The sequence below is a fragment of the Phyllobates terribilis genome, unplaced genomic scaffold (assembly GCF_046119375.1).
Source record: "Phyllobates terribilis strain yellow unplaced genomic scaffold, ASM4611937v1 Scaffold_11__3_contigs__length_659146591, whole genome shotgun sequence".
NCBI classification, from domain to species: domain Eukaryota; kingdom Metazoa; phylum Chordata; class Amphibia; order Anura; family Dendrobatidae; genus Phyllobates; species Phyllobates terribilis.
In genome coordinates, this window is record NW_027362771.1 from 555030961 (window position 1) to 555053018 (window position 22058).

General features: G+C 42.3%; 1 protein-coding gene across 1 annotated transcript; it reads right to left on the reverse strand.

Moving 5' to 3' along the window:
* Positions 1 to 1505: 1505 nt before the first annotated feature.
* Positions 1506 to 2456, reverse strand: LOC141167339 (olfactory receptor 5B21-like). The gene has a single exon (XM_073654759.1). The coding sequence runs from the start codon at positions 2454 to 2456 to the stop codon at positions 1506 to 1508; it is 951 nt and encodes a 316-aa protein (XP_073510860.1).
* Between the last annotated feature and the right edge of the window lie 19602 nt (positions 2457 to 22058).

Genomic DNA, 22058 nt, shown 5'->3' on the forward strand with positions numbered 1-22058 from the left:
ACATAGGCGGCTGATGGCTCTGTAAGAATAGTGAGGCTGACTGCTGGCCCTTTAAGAATAGTAAAGGCTGCCTCATGGCCCTATAAAAATAGGCTTTGTGACTTTCAGAGTCCCTCCTTCATTAATGAAACAGCATGTGTCTGATGATATCTCACACATCACATGGCCAGATAAGGTTGTAAAATGACATTTCCCGGTGAATGCATTTGTCACGGTTGAAAGCAATACAAAAGTAAAAAAACAAATCAAAAACGCTACGAGTGAACATAGCCCAAGATGTGGACGTTGTTGACAGAAGTGACCTGGGAGTCAGAAATGCTTCCAGAGGTCTTTCCTATGCTGACCCCATGTCATTTGAGCACTGTTCCCAACGATTTGGGCAATTCTTAGGCCCTCTGCAGACCGCCGGGGGGAGCCGTCTGAAAAATGCTCCCCATAAACTTACATTGGGCTCGTTGCTTGGGTCGAGCACCTGAGTATTCCAATGTGTTTGACCCGAGCATTGAGCACCTGAGCATTCTAGTGCTCACCCATCACTACTAACTATGGAAACATTCTCATTTAACTCTTTCAGTGCCAAAGGAAGGCTACGTCCTTCCCCACTACTACAGACCAAGCAGTGTTATTGGGCAATCTTTATGCTCATGAAGGTGTACTGTATAGAATGAAGCATCTTTTTGTTTTCGTGATTGCTGCTATCAATAAAAATGATCTCTTTATCATATATGAGTGCCAAGTTTTATATCTACTGAATTACGAGATAGGACTTACCCTACTGACCATTAGTGCTGGGCTTTATCATTATCAGCCCCAGAGAGTTTGGCATGCATGCTTAGACCGTTCATACGTGTAGGACAGCGGGTTTGAAAAAAAAAAAGATTATAAAATCTCCAGCTCTCCCACTGCAGAAAATAGCAGTCAACCTCATATCTCACTACAGGGCACAAAAAACAGTGTGCTTTATGTTGAAAAAAGAAGAAGTTTTTGTTAGAGTAAGGAAGGGGTTAATAGTTTCAGGTCTGACAAAATCTCATAGGGTGTGGTAATTCTCACAGAAGAACTCATTGAGTTCTGAGCCTCTTATTTTCCCCTTTGGCCTTTGTGTATTCTGTCTGGCATCTTTACACCAAGATTGGTCTTCCAGGTTTACTAGGCCTCAGAAGTCACTGCGCCTTTCTTGGACAACTCACAATGGGAAATCACGATGCATGTCACGACGTCACCTCAAGCAATGACCTCCAAGGCCTACCCGACCCAGAAGACGTGTCCTGGAATAAAGATGCCAGAATGAATGGGGAAAAGGGGAAAACAAAAGGCGTTGAAGACAGGACAGTAAGCTATGTGGACAGCAGGACAGGTGGGCGATGAGATGAGTATCCGCAGCTGGCCACCATTTTGCTGAATTCTCGCTGTTTTGAATTGCAAAAATCCAGATTCTGGGGAGTATATGTATTGTTGTAAAATTCAAATAGAATTTAATTCCACTAGGGAAAAATAAAATTCACTTATCTGTGCTTGCAAACTAGCAAAGGTTTGGGAGCTCTCAGAATTTGTCTTTTGATGGCTTCTAGGACATCTTTATTTCGTAAACTATATACTAGTGGGTTCAACATAGGAGCAACGGCAATGTACAGCATAGACAGCTGCTTGTCCTCTTCTTCGGAAAACTTGGTTTTCGGTTTCATATTAAGACTGAGAGACGTCAAACAAAACAATAAAACGACCATCAGATGAGAAGAACAACTAGAGAAAGCCTTGTGTCTTCCTGATGTAGAATGCATTTTCAGAATTGTTATTATGATGTATATATAAGAAATAAGAATGAGTGCAAATGAGAAGAAGCCTAAAACAATGCCATCGACAGTTATTAAAATCCCTATGTTGGTGGTGTCACTGCAGGAGAGCTCAAGTATTGATTTCATGTGACAGAAGAAATGGTTGATTTCACGAGAATGGGAGAACGATAACTTAGATATGAGCAGAGCATACATCATGGCATTGAACACGCCAAGGCTATAACAAAATGCAGCTAATATCAAACATTTCTTGGGATTCATAATAAGCATGTAATGTAGAGGAAGACAAATGGCCACGTATCGGTCGTAGGCCATACACACGAGTATGAAAAATTCAGTTCCAATACAGAAGACATACAAAAATACTTGTGTGAAACATCCCACATTTGATATTCCAGTGTCTCCAGTGGTTGTGATCACAATTAGCTTTGGTAAGATAGCAGAGACATATATGATATCCAGGACTGTGAGGTTACATAGGAAAAAATACATAGGTTTTTGCAGTTGAGAAGTCAGACATACAATGAAGGTAACAAGAGTATTTTCCAGTACGCAGAGCAAATAAATTAATAAAATGCTGAGAAAAATCAAAAGCTGAACATTTTCATATCTGGTAAATGCCAGGAGATAAAATTCTTGATGCAAAGAGGAGTTATACATATTTTCATGCATATTCAGAAATGCTAAAAGACCCAAAAGTTTTGATATTGATATTATTTTTCATTATAAATCATTATTTTCATTAGCATTGTTTCAGTCATTGTACAAAAAGTTAAACAGATATTTAGAACAGGAAATTACCTCAGTGGATCTGTCATCAAGTTTCACAACGTAAACTGCATAGATTATTAAACAGATCTCTTAGACCTAATGAGGCTGGTGTAATTAATGTACTTTGAATATTTACATAGTTACAAAATTATATAAGTTGAAAAACGACACTCCTTCATCAAGTTAAACCTTTCTCCACCATTTATACATTCTTTATCACTAGATTATTTATTGCCCACAATGCCATTCGTTGTGAGAATAGCATCCAGCCCTTTTATAAATACTGATATACTCTAGTATCTGCATTACTACCTCTTCTGGTCGGGCATTCCACAGTCTCACTTCTTTAACTTTAAAGAACCTGTCTCCACTCTGTTGTTGAGTATTCCCTGTCCCAAATGCTAGGGGCATCCTAGCTATCCCTGTTCACCAGATTACTTCTAAAGGTGAAGATGCCAGGGCCACGTACTTTGCTGAGCTCCTGAATCCACCCTCAGTCTGTTCCATCCCCCCACCCAGGGAAGAGGTGAGTAGTAGTGTATGGCAATACACCAAGCACACAAACAAGGTAATGTGAACAGGGACAATGGAAAATAACAATCATACAAATATGCACGAACAAACAACAGAGGAAAACATCGGGGATTGGAGGATGGGGCAAAAAAAACAAAGTAGGAGAAGGAAGGATTTGCACACAACCAAAACCACGCAACAGTCTCATAAATCCACCAAGCGCCTTTTCAAAGAACAACTCTCCACCAATTCCTGAACCATACAGTAATAAAGCTAACTGGCAATGCCTGCTTGCCAGAGTCCAGTATATATAGGAGACAGGAGTGACCAACAGTGAACAGCTGGGCCTTAATGCAGGTAAGCTTCCAGGAGTTCCCAACTGAGCAGATTAACCCCTGCACTGCTAGAAGAAACCTGCATCATTTAATATGGGAGAAGTCCTTCTAGTCGGTGCAGGAGTAGGAGAAATCAGACGGCACTGTCTTCTGGCTCCTCTGTGTCACGGTAAACCCGCGACAGAACCCTTTCCTATTTAGATGCCGGAATTACCTTTCCTCCACATGTAATGATCCTTTGTAAGGTCTTTGTAAGGAATAAGTCATGTGCCAGTCATTTGTATTGAACAAACATGTATTTATACATATAAATGAGATCTCTTCTGAGACATCTTTCTTCTAAACAAAACAAGCCCATTTTTTCAAAACTGCTATCATATGACCAGCCTTTCATCCCTTGTAATATTCTAGCTGCTGCCTTTGAACTGACTCTAACTTCCAAATATCATTTTTAAAATATGAAGTCCAAAATTAAAACCCATATTCTAAATGTGGCCTTAAGAGTGATTTATAGAGACTTAATATTTATTGATGAGAGTGAATGTTCTTTTAACCCTTTTGGCAAGCATGATCGGGTGCTCGCCGAGCATGTTCAGCATGCTTGGGTGATATGTTTGAGTCACTATGTGTGCATGATTTGCGACTGTTTGACAGCTTTAATACATGTGAGGAATGCCTAAGAAATAGGCATTCCTCACATGTATTAAAACAGTCAAACAGTCACCAATCATGCCCATGGAGCGACTCAAACATAACACCCGAGCATCTTAGAAATGTAAGGTTAACATACAATTCTTCCTTCGATAGCATGTATCGTTTCCCAGGGGCAAATATATTTTCATTGTTTAACTTTGTTCCATTCTTACTTTTATTTCTTGGTCAACTTTGTCCTCAAACAGTAGCAAAGCTTTAGTAAAGCTGATTTCAAGAGGTTTTTGTCCACATTTTTATAAACCTTCATCGACTTTAGGAAGCATAAATCTTGGTAAGGTGCTTTTACTGCGGAAATGCATTGAATCCATGGCTTAACATAGCATGTGACAATAAACAAGCTCACGTCTAGCAGTGCTGCCTTGTGTATCTAGGTTAGTCTGAACTGAGAGCTAAGCAGTGGCATCTTCAAGGAGTAAAGTGCTCTCGCCATCCAATGAGCTTGGTGGATGCACCTGGAGATCCGATTTTCAAGTCACTTCGCTCAACATATTCACCTAAGAATATGATGGAGAGTTCTATTAACTCTCAATAGGCATTTCTTGCTATATTTTTTTTTTAGCTCTAGCAATGCGTCAGTTTCAAAATAGTTTAAGGGTGCTTCCACGGTTTCTTTGCAGCTTTGCATCTTATTGGCATCAAAGTTTTTCCTACTTTCTTTGAACTTTTTGAAAATTGGAATATCTGGGCCTGTCATAATTTGGTGAATTTTGACTACAAACAAACTATTTAACACAAGCTAATAGACGTGATGGTGACAGGCGAAAAGTAACAAATCCCTGTTGAATTTTTGTTGCAAGAGCACACAAGCACCATTGATATGACCTGCATTAGAGGCTGTAGTATCACAACAGAGCATCTGCACTTTATCTTTGAGGTTCCAACTGGTGATCACATTCTAAACAGCTTGTTCTTGCTCTTTGCTGCTAGCATTGTCCAATTTTGGCAAACAAATAAGTTTCCCTTTATTTCCAAATGAAATTACTATAGGAAGAAGTTCTTTGAAATTTCGGACATCCAAAGCTGGTAACAATTTACCACCCAGTGAAAAGTAACAACTTCTGTTACCTCACTTTGAAAATCAATTTTTATGGCTTCTGCGCGTTCCTTTAGATTTTCTGTCCGGATTCGTTGAACAAATGACTTCTCTACCGGAGAATCTTCATGTATGTCCAAGTGCCTCAATTGTCACTTGAAGAATGAAAACAGAGTCTATTTTACTTAACTGACACCTATCTAAAGTTTCTACTAATTTCAAAGTAACAAAATCTTTCCAACCTAGTTTCGCAAGAGTCTTAGATTGTTAGCTCTTGGTCAAAGTTGACAACTGCTCTTGTGATCTTTTAATATTTTCAGCTGAACTGTAAGATGAATCGTCAGGTAAGTTTGTAATATATGCTGCCAAAGACGTTGATGCCATAGAGAATTATTTTATTTGCAGATTTTCCTCTTCTATAGCCCTTTCTCTCACACGCTCCTCTTTTTCTATCCACTCCAGCTAAGTTACCGGCTGGCCTGGCTCTCTCTAACACTGCAAAAAGATCTTGTCTTCTATTTTCATTAAGTGAAGTGCATCGGATAGTGCAATGTCAAATAGATTATCCAAATTGCTTGAAAACTCTTCTCTACGACGCAGGAATATGTCTTGTTTTTTTGCATTTTTTTTCAGGTACCTCCAAGCTTGATGCAAATTTACTACCTTTTGTACACAATTAGGTAAAGATTTTGTAGGTATTCTTGCCTTTTCCCAAAATATAATACATTCAAGAATAGCGAGATTTGAGCTTTCACTGACAGTTAATATAAGTTTGAGATTATTATAAAATAAAAGTGCGAGAACTTGACAATTTGACGGAAGTTTGGACCCCACTATTTGATGACTTACGTCCCCCAATAAAAATAAAGTTTTTTAGAACTGCGCAATTCCATCGACTTGATCTTTCACTGAAAACAATCTGTCCTCATCCAAAAACAACCAATAACTACGAGGTATGGACGTAAGAGAGTGCGCTCCTAAGTATGCAAGTACTAACATGTTTCAATGCAACTCGGCACAGGATAACTTACAGCAAACATCATGAAATTTGATTTCTGAGTGTCTTGACAATAGACAAAAAAAATAAGAGACATGCGTTAAAAAAAATTAAGTTGAAAAATAATGGACACTCTACTGCAGAGCAATTCCTTTGTGAAGTCCCGTTTGATATTCCTCTCAAAGGAAACATAACAACAAAGTAAAGTAAAAAAAAATCACATGTAGGGATTAGCGAACAGTAGGGAATTTTCAAATAAAGCAAATTGCAAAAATGTTTAGGGTTTAACAATAGATATTTATAAAGGGCATTTAAGGTATCAGATAACCCCTTTAACCTAATTAATAGTATGGACATATTGTTACTTACATGGTCTCAAGATAATACAGCCACCTTGTACTTCTATCTAAAGAACAATAGGCCCAGAAGCACAAAAAGATCCTCACTGTAATCTCAGTATGTCACCTTGAAAGTAATAATGTGCCTAAACCTGTACATGCCTGTTATATACACAAAAAAATCCCACCTTTGCACCTATTAATAATTAATAGTGCTCCCTTTATTTCTCAAAGGTAAAAAAGATAAAGTTGATACAAAATATTTAACCAACCTGAATCACGTGACACATTTAGTGGCTGAGACTTTTTCTGGGCTGTAATGACAGTTTTGCGCCAGAGCATTTACATCTAATCAGCCTAAAACCTTTAAAACAGAGAATGGCTGGGGAGGAAGCCCATGATTCCCTCTCCTACCACAAGTTTCAGTTGTATCCATATCTCCCTATCCACATAGCTGTGACCAATTTGTCTTCATAGATGGCAGGCTTACATATTTTTTCTGTATGCAAAAGGCTTTGTTTTGTTATTCTATGAAATGGCATCCATTAAATAAAAATGCATGCTACACCATATACTTTCTTTACAGTGGAGTCCATGGCTTTCAATAAATATATACATTGGGAGCTTTTTTAGTCAAAAAAATATTTGTGAAAAGAGCATTACATAGAATATATGTCTTGTGGTTTGTATTAAATCACTATGTTGGCATCATTTTGATCAGGTTATAATGAAGGGAGTAATAATAGTAGTACTAGTAGATGTAGTAATAGAAGTAGTAGTAGTGGTAGTAGTAGTAATAGCAGTATTCAATATTTTTAAAAAGTATTTATACCCCCCGAAAATTTTCCACATTACATACACAAACTTAAATGTATTTATTGGGATTTTATGTGATATGCCAGCACTAAGTAGCAAGTATTTGTGAAGTGTAAAGGAAATGATACGTGGTATTCTAAATATTTGAAAAATATAAATATGAAAATTGTTATTTGCATTTGTATTCAGCCACCCTGAATCAATACTTTGTAGAATCACCATAAGGCTGTGTGCCCACGATGCAGATTTAATGCATTTCTGCGACGGATTAAAATTGTTTGTTAAGGTGTCTGCCATGTTCCCCAATGATAATCCCCATGTGCTGTGCGCATGCTGTGGAAATTTCCAATGCGTATTATCATTGTGGAAAAATCCGCAGCACAACCAATTTGGGAGCGATTTTGCGGTGAAATCGCTCCCATTGACTTGCATTGAACCGTATAACAACTGCATGTATACATGGTAGCCAGGTTGGGAGAAGACGAGACTCTCATCCGACCCGGGTAACATCGCATCTGCAAGTTAAAAAATAATTAATAAAGTAAAAAATAAAAAAAAATATTCATACTCACCTCTCCAGCGGCCCCCGGTCTAATCCCGGTGACGATCCTCTCTCCTTGGCGGCCAGCGGTGTACTGGCAGGACCTGCGGTGACGTCATTTAGTCAGCTGATGGTCACGTGACCATCAGCTGACTAAATGACGTCACCGCAGGTCCTGCCAGTACACCGCGGGCCGCCAAGGAGAGAGGATCATCGCGGGGATGAGACCGGTGGGCTGATGGAGAGGTGAGTATAAGGGGTTTTTTTGTTTTTAACCTTTTTGTTTCTTTTTTTTATAAAGGATGCAGCATTTTCAAGCAGAACTCTCTGGTAACACAATATAAATCAATGCCAGTTGCACGGATTTATATTGTGTGACCAACTTGTCAAGCTCTTTCCCAAGTGATGCTCAAAATCGCTTGGAAAAGCGCTTTAAAGACCGCATGCATAAATGCATGTAAAAACGCTTCGAAAACGCTTCTTCCTGGCAGAAAAAACGCATGTAAAATCTGCATGCATTTTTTCTGCCAGGGAGAGGAAAAAACGCTCAGCAAATTTCTGCTTGCAATCTGCATCATGGGCACTTAGCCTAAGGGTGGCAGCATGGTGCTGTGGGGAGTATTTTCTTCAACAGGGACAGGGAAGCTGGTCAGAGTGGATGGGAAACTGAATGACTCTAAATACAGGGAAATCTTGGGGGAAAACCAGTTAGAGACTGCAAAAGACATGAGACTGGGGCATAGGTTCACCTTCCAGCAGGACAACGACCCTAAACATCCTGCCAGAGCTGCAGTGGATGGTTTAGATGAAAGCATATTCATGTATGTGAATGGCCCAGTCACAGTCCAGACCTAAATCCTTCTGAGAATTTGTGACAAAACTTGAAAATTGCTGATCACAGACGCCTCCATCCAATCTCACTGAGCAAGAGCGAGTGTGCAAAGAAGAAGGGTCAAAAATGTCACCTCTAGATGTGCAAAGCTGGTGGAGACAAACCCTGCAGTCCTGCAGCAGTAATTGCAGCAGAAGGTGGTCCTACAAAGTATTGATGCAGGGGGGCTGAATACAAATGTACATCACAATTTTTCAGATTTATAATTTTGAAACAATTATAAAACCCTGTATCATTTCCTTTACACTTCACAAATACTTGCTACTTAGTGTTGGTACATCACATAAAACTCAATAAAATACATATAAGTTTGTGGGTATAATTTGCAAAAATGTTGAAAAGTTCACATGGTATGAATACTTTTTCAGGACACTGTAGTAATAGTAGTAATAGAAGCAGAAGCAGTAATGTGTTTGCTTAAAAGAATATTTTTTTTAAAACACTTTTTTGTCCATTCATTTGAGTATTGTAGACACAGACTGCACATAGTAACGGAATATTACCTGTAATGCTGTTCTTGTTACTCTCTGAAATCTCTGAATACATGATTTAGCGTGGTTATATAAACATATATTTCACATCGAGGGAATTGCTCCCTCCTGACATTTTCAGTCTGTAATTGTAAAGCTAAATATATTTTATGGAAATAAACTTCATGCAATACTATGAGATATAATTCAAACTAATGTTTTGGGGGAATTACAGTTAGACCCCCGACTTGTAGAGATGGTGTAAATCAATTTGCAGGACCCAATCAAGCAGCCACATCAGTATTCCGTAGAAATTGGACAGGAACCCTGTAAACCATTTTCATCTTGCCGACATCCTTCTATTGATTAGCTGGTCAGGGTCAATGTGAAGTGTGCTTCACATCACAACAATGACATTGCGGCAGATCGCCTAATCAAGAGAGGAGGCGGTTCATAGGACTACTGTCCGGTGGGCATGGAATACTAACAATGCCTCTAGACCAGAGTCCTTCAAACGATTTGCTCATCTCTACCAATTTCATATTAGACTATGTTGACCTGAGTCAGCAAAGTAGCATCCCCTAATTGGAATCAGCTATATAATGGTCCTTAATTTGTTGCATGCCCCAAACCACTTCTAAATATGGTAGATGATGTTTCAAAGTTTTTACAGTTTATAGTAGACATAAGTCCGTTGAGTTCAACCTACCTAACATTTTGATCTGGGGGAAGACAAAAACCAGATGAGGCAAATGCTAATTGCCCCATAATAGGTGAAAACTCCTTCCCGTCTCCACATACGGAAATCAGACTAGTTCCCTGGATCGACGTTCCATCACAGTGTCTAGTACCCATAACTGGTTATATTATATTTTTCAGGAAAGGCATCTAAGCCCTCCTTGTACTATTGTAGTTAATTAATCATTATAGCATCATGTGGCAGAGACCTCCATAGTCTCACTGCCCTTAGAGTAAAGAAACGATGTCTGTGATTCTGATTAAACCATTTTTCCTCTAGATGTACTGTATGATGATGCCCGCTAGTGTAATGCACACGCCCGGGCTGAGCGGCGTGTGCGTGTGATTCCACTGGACCGTGCCGGAGAGTGAATGCCTGGAGGGGCGTAACTAGGTATTCACCCGATCCGGCCAGGGTCGCACGACGGCATACGACGCCAGTGCAGCACGGAGGAACCGAGCAGAGGGACCAGGTGCTACTCCAGGACAGACCCCGGACACGGCTGTTGACCCACACAGGGGAATACAGGAACAGACTGGTTAGGCTGGCACACAGACTGGTGGGTATAGGCAGGCACGACTGGTATGCAGGCAGGCGGGTATGCAGGCAGGGGGGTACAGGCAAGCACGGCTAGAGTGCAGACAGGGAGGCACTAGCAGGTTGGAACACAGGCGTGATAGGACCCAGTACACACTGGGACTCAGGAACAGAACCACAGATGTGGCGGACAAACACAGCAGAGTGAGGCCGCCCAGAGAGGTGAGCGAGAGCAGGGCGAGACGAGACCGCCTAGAGCGGTGAGCGAGAGTAGAGCAGGACGAGGCCGCCTGGAGCGGTGAGCAAGAGTAGAGCAGGAAGAGGCCGCCTGGAGCGGTGAGCAAGAGTAGAGCAGGACAAGGCCGCCTGGAGCGGTGAGCAAGAGTAGAGCAGGACAAGGCCGCCTGGAGCGGTGAGCAAGAGTAGAGCAGGACAAGTCCCCCTGGAGCGGTGAGCAAAGGGTCAGAGCTGAGCGAGACTGCCGGAGCAGTGAGCAAAGGGTCAGAGCGGAGCGGGACTGCCGGAGCAGTGAGCAAAGGCAGAGCAGGCTAGAACCACCGGAGCAGTGAGCAAAGGCAGAGCAGGCTAGAACCGCCGGAGCGGTGAGCAAAGGCAGAGCAGGCTAGAACCGCCGGAGCGGTGAGCAAAGGCAGAGCAGGCTAGAACCGCCGGAGCGGTGAGCAAAGGCAGAGCAGGCTAGAACCGCCGGAGCGGTGAGCAAAGGCAGAGCAGGCTAGAACCGCCGGAGCGGTGAGCAAAGGCAGAGCAGGCTAGAACCGCCGGAGCGGTGAGCAAAGGCAGAGCAGGCTAGAACCGCCGGAGCAGTGAGCAAAGGCAGAGCAGGCTAGAACCGCCGGAGCGGTGAGCAAGGCAGAGCAGGCTAGAACCGCCAGAGCGGTGAGCAAGGCAGAGCAGGCTAGAACCGCCGGAGCGGTGAGCAAGGCAGAGCAGGCTAGAACCGCCGGAGCGGTGAGCAAAGGCAGAGCAGGCTAGAACCGCCGGAGCGGTGAGCAAGGCAGAGCAGGCTAGAACCGCCGGAGCGGTGAGCAAGGCAGAGCAGGGGGGACAGACAAGATACAGGAGCGGGTCTAGGTATGCGGCCCCTAGAAGGCGGAACGAACAGGCAAGGAGCGTGTTCAGACAGGCCTGGAAATACAGCCTCCAGGAAAGGCAGGCAAGCAAAACACAGAAAGGAACCTGGCACATTCAGAGTGAAAGAGCACACTGAATGAAACACAATGCTCAGGCATGGGTTAATTGGAGCAGCTGGTTTAAATACAAGGTGATAGACAGCAATAGGCTGAGGACGCACAAGGGGTGTGCCTGCAGCAGGTACAAAAAGCAGGAAGTGATCGGGCGCAGCCCTTAAGCAGCAGAAAGAGAAGCAAACAGACAGCATGGAGGGAAGCCAGAGAGACATTCTGGATTGGAGATCAAGTGCGCGCTCTTGCACAGTGGGAGATGGACCACTATGCAAGGACGCCGCCAGGTATGTTACAGCTAGTCACAGGCCTAATGTAATTTTTATAATCTATTATTCATAGATTTGTACATTGTAATAAGATCAACCCTAAGTCTTCATTTTTCCAAGCTGAATAACCCCAAGTTTGATAATCTGCCTTGGTACTACAGTTCATATACTTTTCAATAAGGTTTCATCTTTGCAAAAGGTGCTCCAATCAGGCTCTCTCCATAAGCCTAAATAATCAAACTTCATATTAATTAATGGAGCACTTGTAGAATTTGCAATTTTCAAACTTTAAATGTTTAAATTCTTAATCCAGAACTATGTAATGAAAAAAAAAACTAGTTGTGATACCAATTTAAAAACTTTAAATTGGTATCACAATTTAAATTATTGTAAACTTTTGGGACATTGGTTATCCCGTCAGGGGCTGTACAGGAATTAAAGCAAAGTTGAATGCAAAAATTAAAAAGTATTTTTTTTCTCTTAAAACATTGTTTTAACTGCAATTTTTTTCTCTTTCACAAGGGGTTAATAGAAGACAGTGGATCCCAAAATGTATTACTTTGTTTTTCACAGAAGTGGCAAATTTTTACATTTCACAAGGGGTAATAGAAGACATTGGATCCCAAAATGTATTACATTGTTTCTCTGAATGGGCAATATCCCATATGTAGTCAAAAACTATTTTGGCTGCATGGCAGGGCTCGGAGGGGAAGAAGCGCTATTTAATATTTGGGGCAGTGCGGTGGCTCAGTAGTTAGCACTGCAGCCTTGCAGTGATGGAGTCCTGGGTTCAAATCCCACCAAGGGCAACATCTGTAAGGAGTTTGTATGTTCTCCCTGTGTTTACATGGGTTTCGTTCAGGTTCTCTGGTTTCCTCCCACACTCAAAAGACATACTGATAGGGTATTTAGATTGTGAGCCCCAATTGGGACAGCCATGATAATATATTTCAAGCACTTTGGAATATGTTGGTGCTATATAAACATGTCTACATTAGATCTGCATCATTTTTGAAACATCATTTTTTTGTTAGGAAGTTAGAAGGATTAAAAGTTGAACAGCAATTTTTCATTTTTCTAACAAAATTCACATAACCTTTTTTTTAGGGACCACATCATATTTGAGGTGACCTTGGGGCCTTATATGACAGAAAATACCCAAAATTTACACCATTCTAAAAACTGCAGCACTAAAAGCCCTCAAAACCACTTTCAAGAAGTTTATTAACCTTTCAGGAGCTTCACATGGATTAATGTAATGTGGAAGGAAAAAATGAACATTTTACTTTTTTCACAAAAATTTTACTTTAGCTCCAAATATTTTATTTTCACAAGTGTAAAAGGAGAAAATATACCCCAAAATATGAAAAACTACTGTTTGGGCTCATGGCAGGGCTCAGAAGGAAAGGAGCAAAGTTTGACATTTTTCTGTATTTTCATGACTTTGAAAATTGTACATTCACACTGAAGGCATCAAAACTATGAATTAACACATGTGGAATTATATACTTAACAAAAAATTGTGAAACAACTGAAAATATGTCTTATATTCTAGGTTCTTCAATGTAGCCACCTTTTGCTTTGATGACTGCTTTGCACACTCTTGGCATTCTCTTGATGAGATTCAAGAGGTAGTCACCGGAAATGGTTTTCACTTCACAGGTGTGCCCTGTCAGGTTTAATAAGTGGGATTTCTTGCCTTATAAATGGGGTTGGGACCATCAGTTGTGTTGTGCAGAAGTCAGGTGGATACACAGCTGATAATCCTACTGAATAGACTGTTAGAATTTGTATTATGGCAAGAAAAAAACAGCTAAGTAGTGAAGAGCGAGCACTAAAATGCTCGGGTACTCGTTGCTCGGGTCGAGCACATTGGAATACTCGGGTGCTCAACTCGAGCAATGAGCCCAATGTAAGTCTATGGGAAACTCAAGCATTTTTCAGGCGGCTCCCCCCGGTGGTCTGCAGAGGGCCTAAAAATTGCCCAAATCGATGGGAACAGTTCTCAAATGACATGGGGACAGCATGGGGAAGACTCCTGGAGGCATTTCTGACTCCCAGATCACGGCTGTCAACAACATTGTCAGAGTATTACACCACTTTTACGGACTCACAATAAAACATACAAAAACGAAACCAAAATGGATTTTACTGGGAAATATGTTAAGGAACATCCTTTCCAAGGTAATGACTTGTATATTAGGCAAAACAAATAAACAAAAACAAAAATAATCCTCCACACCTTGGGCTATGTTCACACGCAGCGTTTTTGATGCGTTTTTGCACTTTTGCATTGCTTTCAACCAAGACAAATGCATTCAACAAGAAATTTCATTTTAAGATTTTTCAACCTTATCTGGCCATGTGGTGTGTGACACATCATCAGACGCATGCATACAGTGCTGAAAAGTCAAGGGAACAGCATGGGTAAGACCTCTGGAAGCATCTTTGACTCACTCCCAGGTCACTGTCTAAAAGTGTGCCCATCATAAGTGAACCTTGGCGAAGATGCCTCCCGCCATGAACCTGTCGTTGCAGACTTGCAACATTCACCGGCGTCCACATCCTTGTCCCACTGGAGCATTCAGTTGTCCCTACAACATTCCTTGGAATGCAAGTGCAAGTGCAAGTATGCAGGCAGCCACCCACCCACCCACAGGCTGTAATACTATACTGCCAAATTTTTGACAGCTGCTTGCACTTGAAATGTGGCCTTTTAGGCTCGTGGAGGTGGAAGCTTTTCACAACCTCATGCTGGCGGCAGACGGGTGTCCATACTCGGTCCCCAGCCGCCACTATATTTCCCGAAAAATAAACACCAATGAATCAAATGGGCCAAATTAACCTATGAAAACACCAAAATAAATGAAGGCAACATGATAAAATATCACGAAAATTAATGATAGTAGGTAAATAATCTCTGTTGATCCAATATCTCAATACAATCGTCCCCTGGACGAAGCATTTCCTGTGCGAAACGCGCTTCGGGTGCATGGGGGGTGCTTGGACCTCTGACCTGAGCTCATTGGTAACTATGGTTATATCTTATTTTTCTGTATAGTCCTTTTGGGCATTGATATATCTGTATATGTGATTGTATTGGGATATTGGATCAACAGAGGTTATTTACCTACTATCATTAATTTTGGATTGTTATTATTTTTTGTGATAAATATATTTATACATACACCTCTTTCTCTGTTGTTTGTGATATTTTATCATGTTTTATATTGATTACCAATGATGTATTTTTGCTGGTTATTTGGATGACATAGCCTTTAGCTTATATACACTATGGGTCCAGGCATGCCACCATTTCTTCATCTGTGGTGTGTCTTGTTTTCATGATTATTATATGTAATTTTAATATGTATTTCATTAAAGTATTGGCATTTTTTCAACTTCGGGTCTTATAGTTGTCTCTTTGCCTTCATTTATTTTGGTGTTTTCACTATATTTCCCGGTATCGCCTCTACCTTCCACAACAAGCACGGGTCCCACAACATTACCCGTGCCCTCCCCAGTGCACTTACTGGGACCGCCTAACCACAAACACGTGGACAGGTGAATGTGGCCATGGACAGTACGGAGCCAGTCCAAAACTTTTTTTGCTGAGAGTTGTATTTAGCTCGGTGAAAGGACTGGCATAGAGGGAAATCCTATCTACCCTGCATGTCATTTCTCACAGGAAGTCCTGTAATGCAGCTTGTTGCAGAAGCAATGGCAGCCCATACAACATCAACTCGCCCTTGTCGGTGGTGCTTTGACACACAAACATCTTTCTTTGCGCATTTAATTTCTTGAATACAGAGTTGGACAATGGCCTGATCTGTAATGCGTTTTGAGAAATAACATGCATAAGCATGGCCGATCCACATAAAAAAAAAAGCAGCCATAGAGTGTCAAGAAACCTTCCCCCACACTTTTCTTAGCCAGGGCTGCTTTTCGGCAGGGTTGGACGGGCCCACCAGAGAACCGAAGACTCCTCCGGCGGGCCCTGGCTTCTTTTTCAGGAGAGTTCATAGTGCCGAGGTGAGGCCATGATGATGATAGAGGCCACCATCTGCTTAGTTTTCTGTTACTTGGAATGCAGGTGCAAGTATGCTGGCAGCCACCCGCCCACCCACCCACAGGCCGCAACACTAAACTGCCAGATTTTTGGGCAGCTTTTTGCACTTGAAATATGGCCTTTTAAGCTCGTGGAGGTGGAAGCTAATCACAACCTCATGCCGGCGGCGGCGGCCCGATGTCCATACTCTGTCCCCAGCCGCCACTATATTTGCCGGTATCGCCTCCACCTTCCATAAGCACGGGTCCCACAACATTACCCGTGCCCTCTTACTTACTGGGAAGTACCGCCTAACCACAAACACGTGGACAGGTGAATGTGGCCAGGGACGGTACGGAGCCAGTCCACAACTTTTTTTGCTGAGAGTTGTATTTAGCTCGGTGAAAGGACTAGCATAGAGGGAAACCCTATCTACCCTGCATGTCATTTCTCACAGGAAGTCCTGTAAAGCTGCTTTCACTTGAAATGTGGCCTTTTAGGCTCGTGGAGGCAGAAGCTTTTCACAACCACATGCCTCGTGTCCATACTCGGTCCCCAGTCGTCACTATTTCTCCCGGTGTTGTCTCCGGGTCCCTGAGCATTACTGCTGGTACTTTTCTGTGGGAATTTGCTTGCCTCCTGCCAGCCTGGAATATTTCCAGCAAACTATGGTACGACGCCATGGTATTAGCACTGCCCCCAGTACCAGTAGTGAAGCCATCCCAAATTTCCTTCTCAGGAATTTTATTTGGTAGACTGAGTGGCTGCCCAAATACATTTTCTCACAAAGGAGCTAAAGATAGAGTGGCAGTAGGTGCAAGTTTCTCCAGCCTGTTAGATATTAGAGGGTGAACGGCAGCACATTGGATCAGTGATTAGCACTGAAGACTTGCAGCGCTGGGATACTGGGTTCAAATCCCAGAAAGGACAACATCTGCAAGGACTTTGTATGTTCTCCCCGTGTTTGCGTGTGTTTCCTCCTCAGTAAAAAAGCAGCAATAGAGTGTCCGGGAACCTTTCCACACACTTTTATTAGCCAGGACTGCTTCTTGGCAGGGTTGGACGGTCCCACCAGAGAATCCTCTGGTGTGCCTTGGCTTCTACCTCAGGAGAGTTCATGATAGTGCTAACTTTGCAGCTGCTATGGGGCTCTTGAGCGGGGGAGAAAGGTTAGCCCTTAGTGTTGAGCGAGCATGCTCGACACTGCTCAGTACTCACCCAAGCATCTCACTACTCGGGATGTTCGGCGAGCACCGAGCATTTTCGGGTTACTCGTGTGGGAGCTCGGGTCTCCGCCCTGCACGTTTGGTGCTCTTTACAGAGCCAAGGAACATGCAGGGATTGCCAGCCAGTCACTAATGCCGCAGCCATGTTGGTTATGGGCATTACAGTGATTGGCTGGCCGCACAGCGTCACTTCGAGTATTTAAAACCGGGCGCCGCCATCTTGGACACAGTCGCTCCGGATCAGACGGTGTGGGGAGAGTGCTGCTGAGCTAGGGAGAGATTTATACTGCGAAATAGGTAGTGTAGGGTCTCTAAAGCCTGTAAAATCAAACAAACAGTCCTTCTCAGGACTAATATCCATCCCAGATATCAGGCAGACAGGCAGGCTGTATAGGAGACGCAGTGGTTATACCAACAAACACTGCATTACAGTCCTGTGTGCTGCTTCTCAAATTGCTAGACTTAGCCCCACGTCTCAGGGGCTAGGAAAAATCCTTTTTTTTTCATCTAAATCCTCTTTTTTTTCCCTCAGTCAGACTGTACAAATACCCGTCTTATTATCCTTTTGGTATTTTTTCCCCTAAAAAAAAAAAATTGAGTGCGCTGTGAGTGTTCAGACACAAATCATAGAATCATAGAATGGTAGAGTTGGAAGGGACCTCCTGGGTCATCTGGTCCAACCCCCTGCTCAAAGTAGGATTCATTAAATCATCTCAGACAGATGTCTGTCCAGCCTCTGTTTGAAGACGTTTATTGAAGGAGAACTCATCACCTCTCGTGGCAGCCTGTTCCACTCATTGATCACCCTGTCAAAAAGTTTTTTCTAATATCTAATCTGTGTCTCCTCCCATTCAGTTTCATCCCATTGCTTCTAGTCTTTCCTTGTGCAAACGAGAATAAAGATGATCCTTCTACAATGTGACAGCACTTGAGATATTTGTAGACAGCTATTAAGTCTCCTCTCAGTCTTCTTTTTTGCAAGCTAAACATTCCCAAATCCAGTAACCGTTCCTCATAGGACATGGTTTGCAGACGAGTCACCATTCTGGTCGCTCTTCTCTGAACTTGCTCCAGTTTGTCAATGTCTTTTTTAAAATGTGGTGCCCAAAACTGGACACAGTATTCCAGATGAGGTCTGACCAAAGAGGAGTAAAGAGCGATAATGACTTCATGTGATCTAGACTGTATGCGTCTGTTAATACATCCCAGAATTGTATTTGCCTTTTTTGCTGCTGCATCACACTGTTGACTCATGTTCAGTCTATGATCTATTAGTAAACCTAAGTCTTTTTCACATGTACTGTTGCTTAGCTCTATTCCTCTCATTCTGTATATGCTTTTTTTATTTTTATTGCCCAGATGTAGTACTTTGCATTTTTCCCTGTTAAAACCACTCTTTTAAATATATCTGTTTAAAAGAGTCTGGTATCGGCCAGATAACTAGAACTGTGGTTTTGCAGTTCCACAGTTCAAATCTCTGTATTATCCACTTTTTTGCCTTTTTTCCATAAAAAAGAGTGTCTCACTGACTGTTCAGACACAAATATATCTGGTTAAAAGATTCTAGTGTAGGCCAGAGAACTAGAACTGTGGTTTTCCTCTTCCACGGTTCAAATCTGGGTGTATTTCACCTTTTTGCCTTTTTACATAAAAAAAAACAGTTTGAGTGTCTCGCTGATTGTTCAGACACAAATATATCTGGTTAAAAGATTCTGGTGTAGGCCAGAGAACTAAAACTGTGGTTTTCCTCTTCCACGGTTCAAATCTGGGTGTTTTCCACCTTTTTGCCTTTTTACATAAAAAAAAAACAGTTTGAGCGTCTCGCTGACTGTTCAGACACAAATATATATGGTTAAAAGATTCTGGTGTATGCCAGAGAACTAGAACTGTGGTTTTCCTCTTCCACGGTTCAAATCTCATTTTTATTACCCTTTTGCCATTGATAGTGCCAGTGTAAGCTATTTTACTTCATTTACAATGGGCAAGGCGCGTGGCAAGGGATGTGGAACTGGACGTTCTGGTGATAGTGCGTGCAGAGGACGTGGCCGTGGCCAAGGTGAAAATGTGCCACAACCAACAGCCACATCTTCTCACTCCCAGTTCTTGACCGAATTACTAGGGAAGCACACAACAGCACCACTATTTTGAACTGATCAGTGTGAACAGGTTATTAATTGGATAGCAGATAATACTTCCAGTCACCTGGGCACCACCACCTCTGGTCTGCCTTCCACATGGTCAAGTGTTAGTAGCCGTGAGTCTTGACCGCATACTCCTCCTCACCCTGATGCTCCTTCCTCCCACCATGCCGAGTGTCGTCAGACAGCAACTGATCCCACCCTTGGACACTCTGAAGAGCTGATCACTGGTCCATTTCCATATTTGGGCCCCTCGTCTGCTCCGCTTGAAGTGGTGGAAGAGGAGATCCCATGTAGCGGTGGCCAAATATTTGAACAGCCACGGCCACAGGAAGGCGACGCTGGCAATTTGTCACAAGAGGTGGACGATGACAAGACACAATTGCCACGAAGTGAGGAGGAGGACAGTGGTGCGGAAGTGGAAGAGGAGGAGGTGGTGGTTGATCTAGTAACTGACCCAACGTGGCAAAAGGACACGCAGAGCGAGGACAGCAGCACACAAGGGGAGGGAGGCAGAGTACCCCAACAGGCAGGAAGAAGCAGTGTGGTGGCCGCAGACAGAAGGCAGGCAACCATTCCCCGTAACACCAAAATGAGCGACGTTGCCAGTACAACCAGTAGGTCTTCCAGAGTCTGGAATTTTTTTAAAGACTCTGCTGATAACCCCAAAAAGGCCATTTCTACCACCTGCCAGGTCAGCATCAGCAGGGGTGACAAAACTACAAGCCTAAAATATAAAGTCCAGGCTCAACTAATAAAGGGAAGGTGCCAGGAACTCAACTACACTGTATGATACCTACTAAGGTTCCGGCACTCTAAACAATGATAGAAAGTCAATGGATGTGTTTCAAAAAGGTGGATGCTTTAATAGATTCTCCAAAACAAGGGTTGCTCATAAAGTTGCCCAACGTTTCAACCCCACCGGGGTTTTCATCAGGGGCTTCAAATAAGCTTGAAATCAGAGCATAGACATAAATACATACATGAGTGTTAGTGAGTGAAGATCACAAATTAATTTACACATAGAGAGTCACATCAAATTAGACAATGTTATGTACATATTGGGGAAGAAAGAAGAAACAAAACAAAGGTGGGGAAAAGGGAAAGGTATGCATTAATTAACCAGACTTCACCCATTCAGGTGGAAGAAAGGGAAGGACTAGAGATATGAGGAACTAAGCTAGTTTAAGCAGTACCTATATGGTAGAATATCGTATGTTCCGTTTCGCAGGATCCTGGATTATAGCATGGTGTAAACCGGCAATTATGATACAGTATGCTGGTATTAAGAGAAGGGATGTTAGAGTCAACCCCTTGCCGTGCAAAAATGCCACAAAAACAGTACCAACTGACCTCTCAGTAATGTAGTGTGAAGAATTCCCAGATTGGGAGTAAGGGGTATTGTGCCCTTACTTTATCCTGGAGAGGGAGGTAAGTATTAGTGTCAGACTATTATTTCTAGTTTGTGCCATAATAAATAGGTATATCAACCTAGGAACGGCTGTATCTCAGATGACCAGTGGATTGTAGTGAGGGGTAAAAGGTAAGCGTACATAAAAAAGAGGTAAGGAGTGCAGATGACTAGTAAGAGGTAAGCCTATTTATAATTAAGGCAAGGAATGTAATAGATGACCAGAGTGGCATTGGTAAGTCAGTATGAGAAGTACATACCTGGCTGTAGTTCGCTGGTCCTATAACCGGTGGTGGTGTAGTGCTGTGTGGAATGGTATCGCTTATATAGCGATGTGATGGTGCGCACTTCCGGTTTCCGGGGACACAACATCCGGTCTGTGGAACGCAACATCCGGTTGCGTGGAACGCACCATCGCGCATGCGCGATGTGCTTTATGGTATAGTATATCATATGGTAGAACGCAAATGCGTTCCACCGCCGGTAATAGTGATGTAAGGGTACGAAATAGTGGAAATGCCTGCGGGGTGGACTGTGCATGGTGCAGATGTGTGTGAGGAAATAAGTTGTGATGGAATGGACTAAAGGGGGAAATGGAAAAGAAAGGGGGAGGAAGGGATACAAAATGATAATGTGGGAGAGAGGAAATAGTAAAAGGCAGAAAAGGAGGACTTATTGCATACATACTGTATACCTATGACAAATGAATGAAGGGACTATTTTATGGTTATATGAAAACAATGTAAATAGGGTAAAAAAAGGGGGGGAAACAATATTGAAACAAAAAAGGGAAGGCATAATGCATACATTATATCCTGGACACGTGTCCAGGGGACATGAATCAATGAATGTATACAGACCATATAATCAATATAATACAATGGGCTAACATAGGAAGGATACATCTATTAGATGTGTAGAGTCTGAAAAAAGATAATACAGACATAATGTAAGGTACAGCATATAGATATGAACATCGTTCAACCTCACTTATTAGGGTATAGACAGTAGATGATGATAATATAGAAAATAATTCTAAGCATGAATCTCATATTCACTATTGAGCCCATGGGGTTCTAATGTTTTTAGGGTAAAGATCCAGAAGGCCTCTCTTTCTTTAAGTTTATTAATTCTATTGCCTCCTCTCCTGCCGGGTGGGACATGATCAATAACCTGGAAGCGGAGTTGCGCAATGGAGTGCTGGTGGGTAAGAAAATGATTTGGGACTGGTAATAGATTATATTTACACCGAATAGTAGATTTATGTTTACT

Bases quoted from the DNA above. Each gene is read 5' to 3' on its own strand.
- LOC141167339 (XM_073654759.1), bottom strand. From the start codon at position 2,456: ATGTATAACTCCTCTTTGCATCAAGAATTTTATCTCCTGGCATTTACC.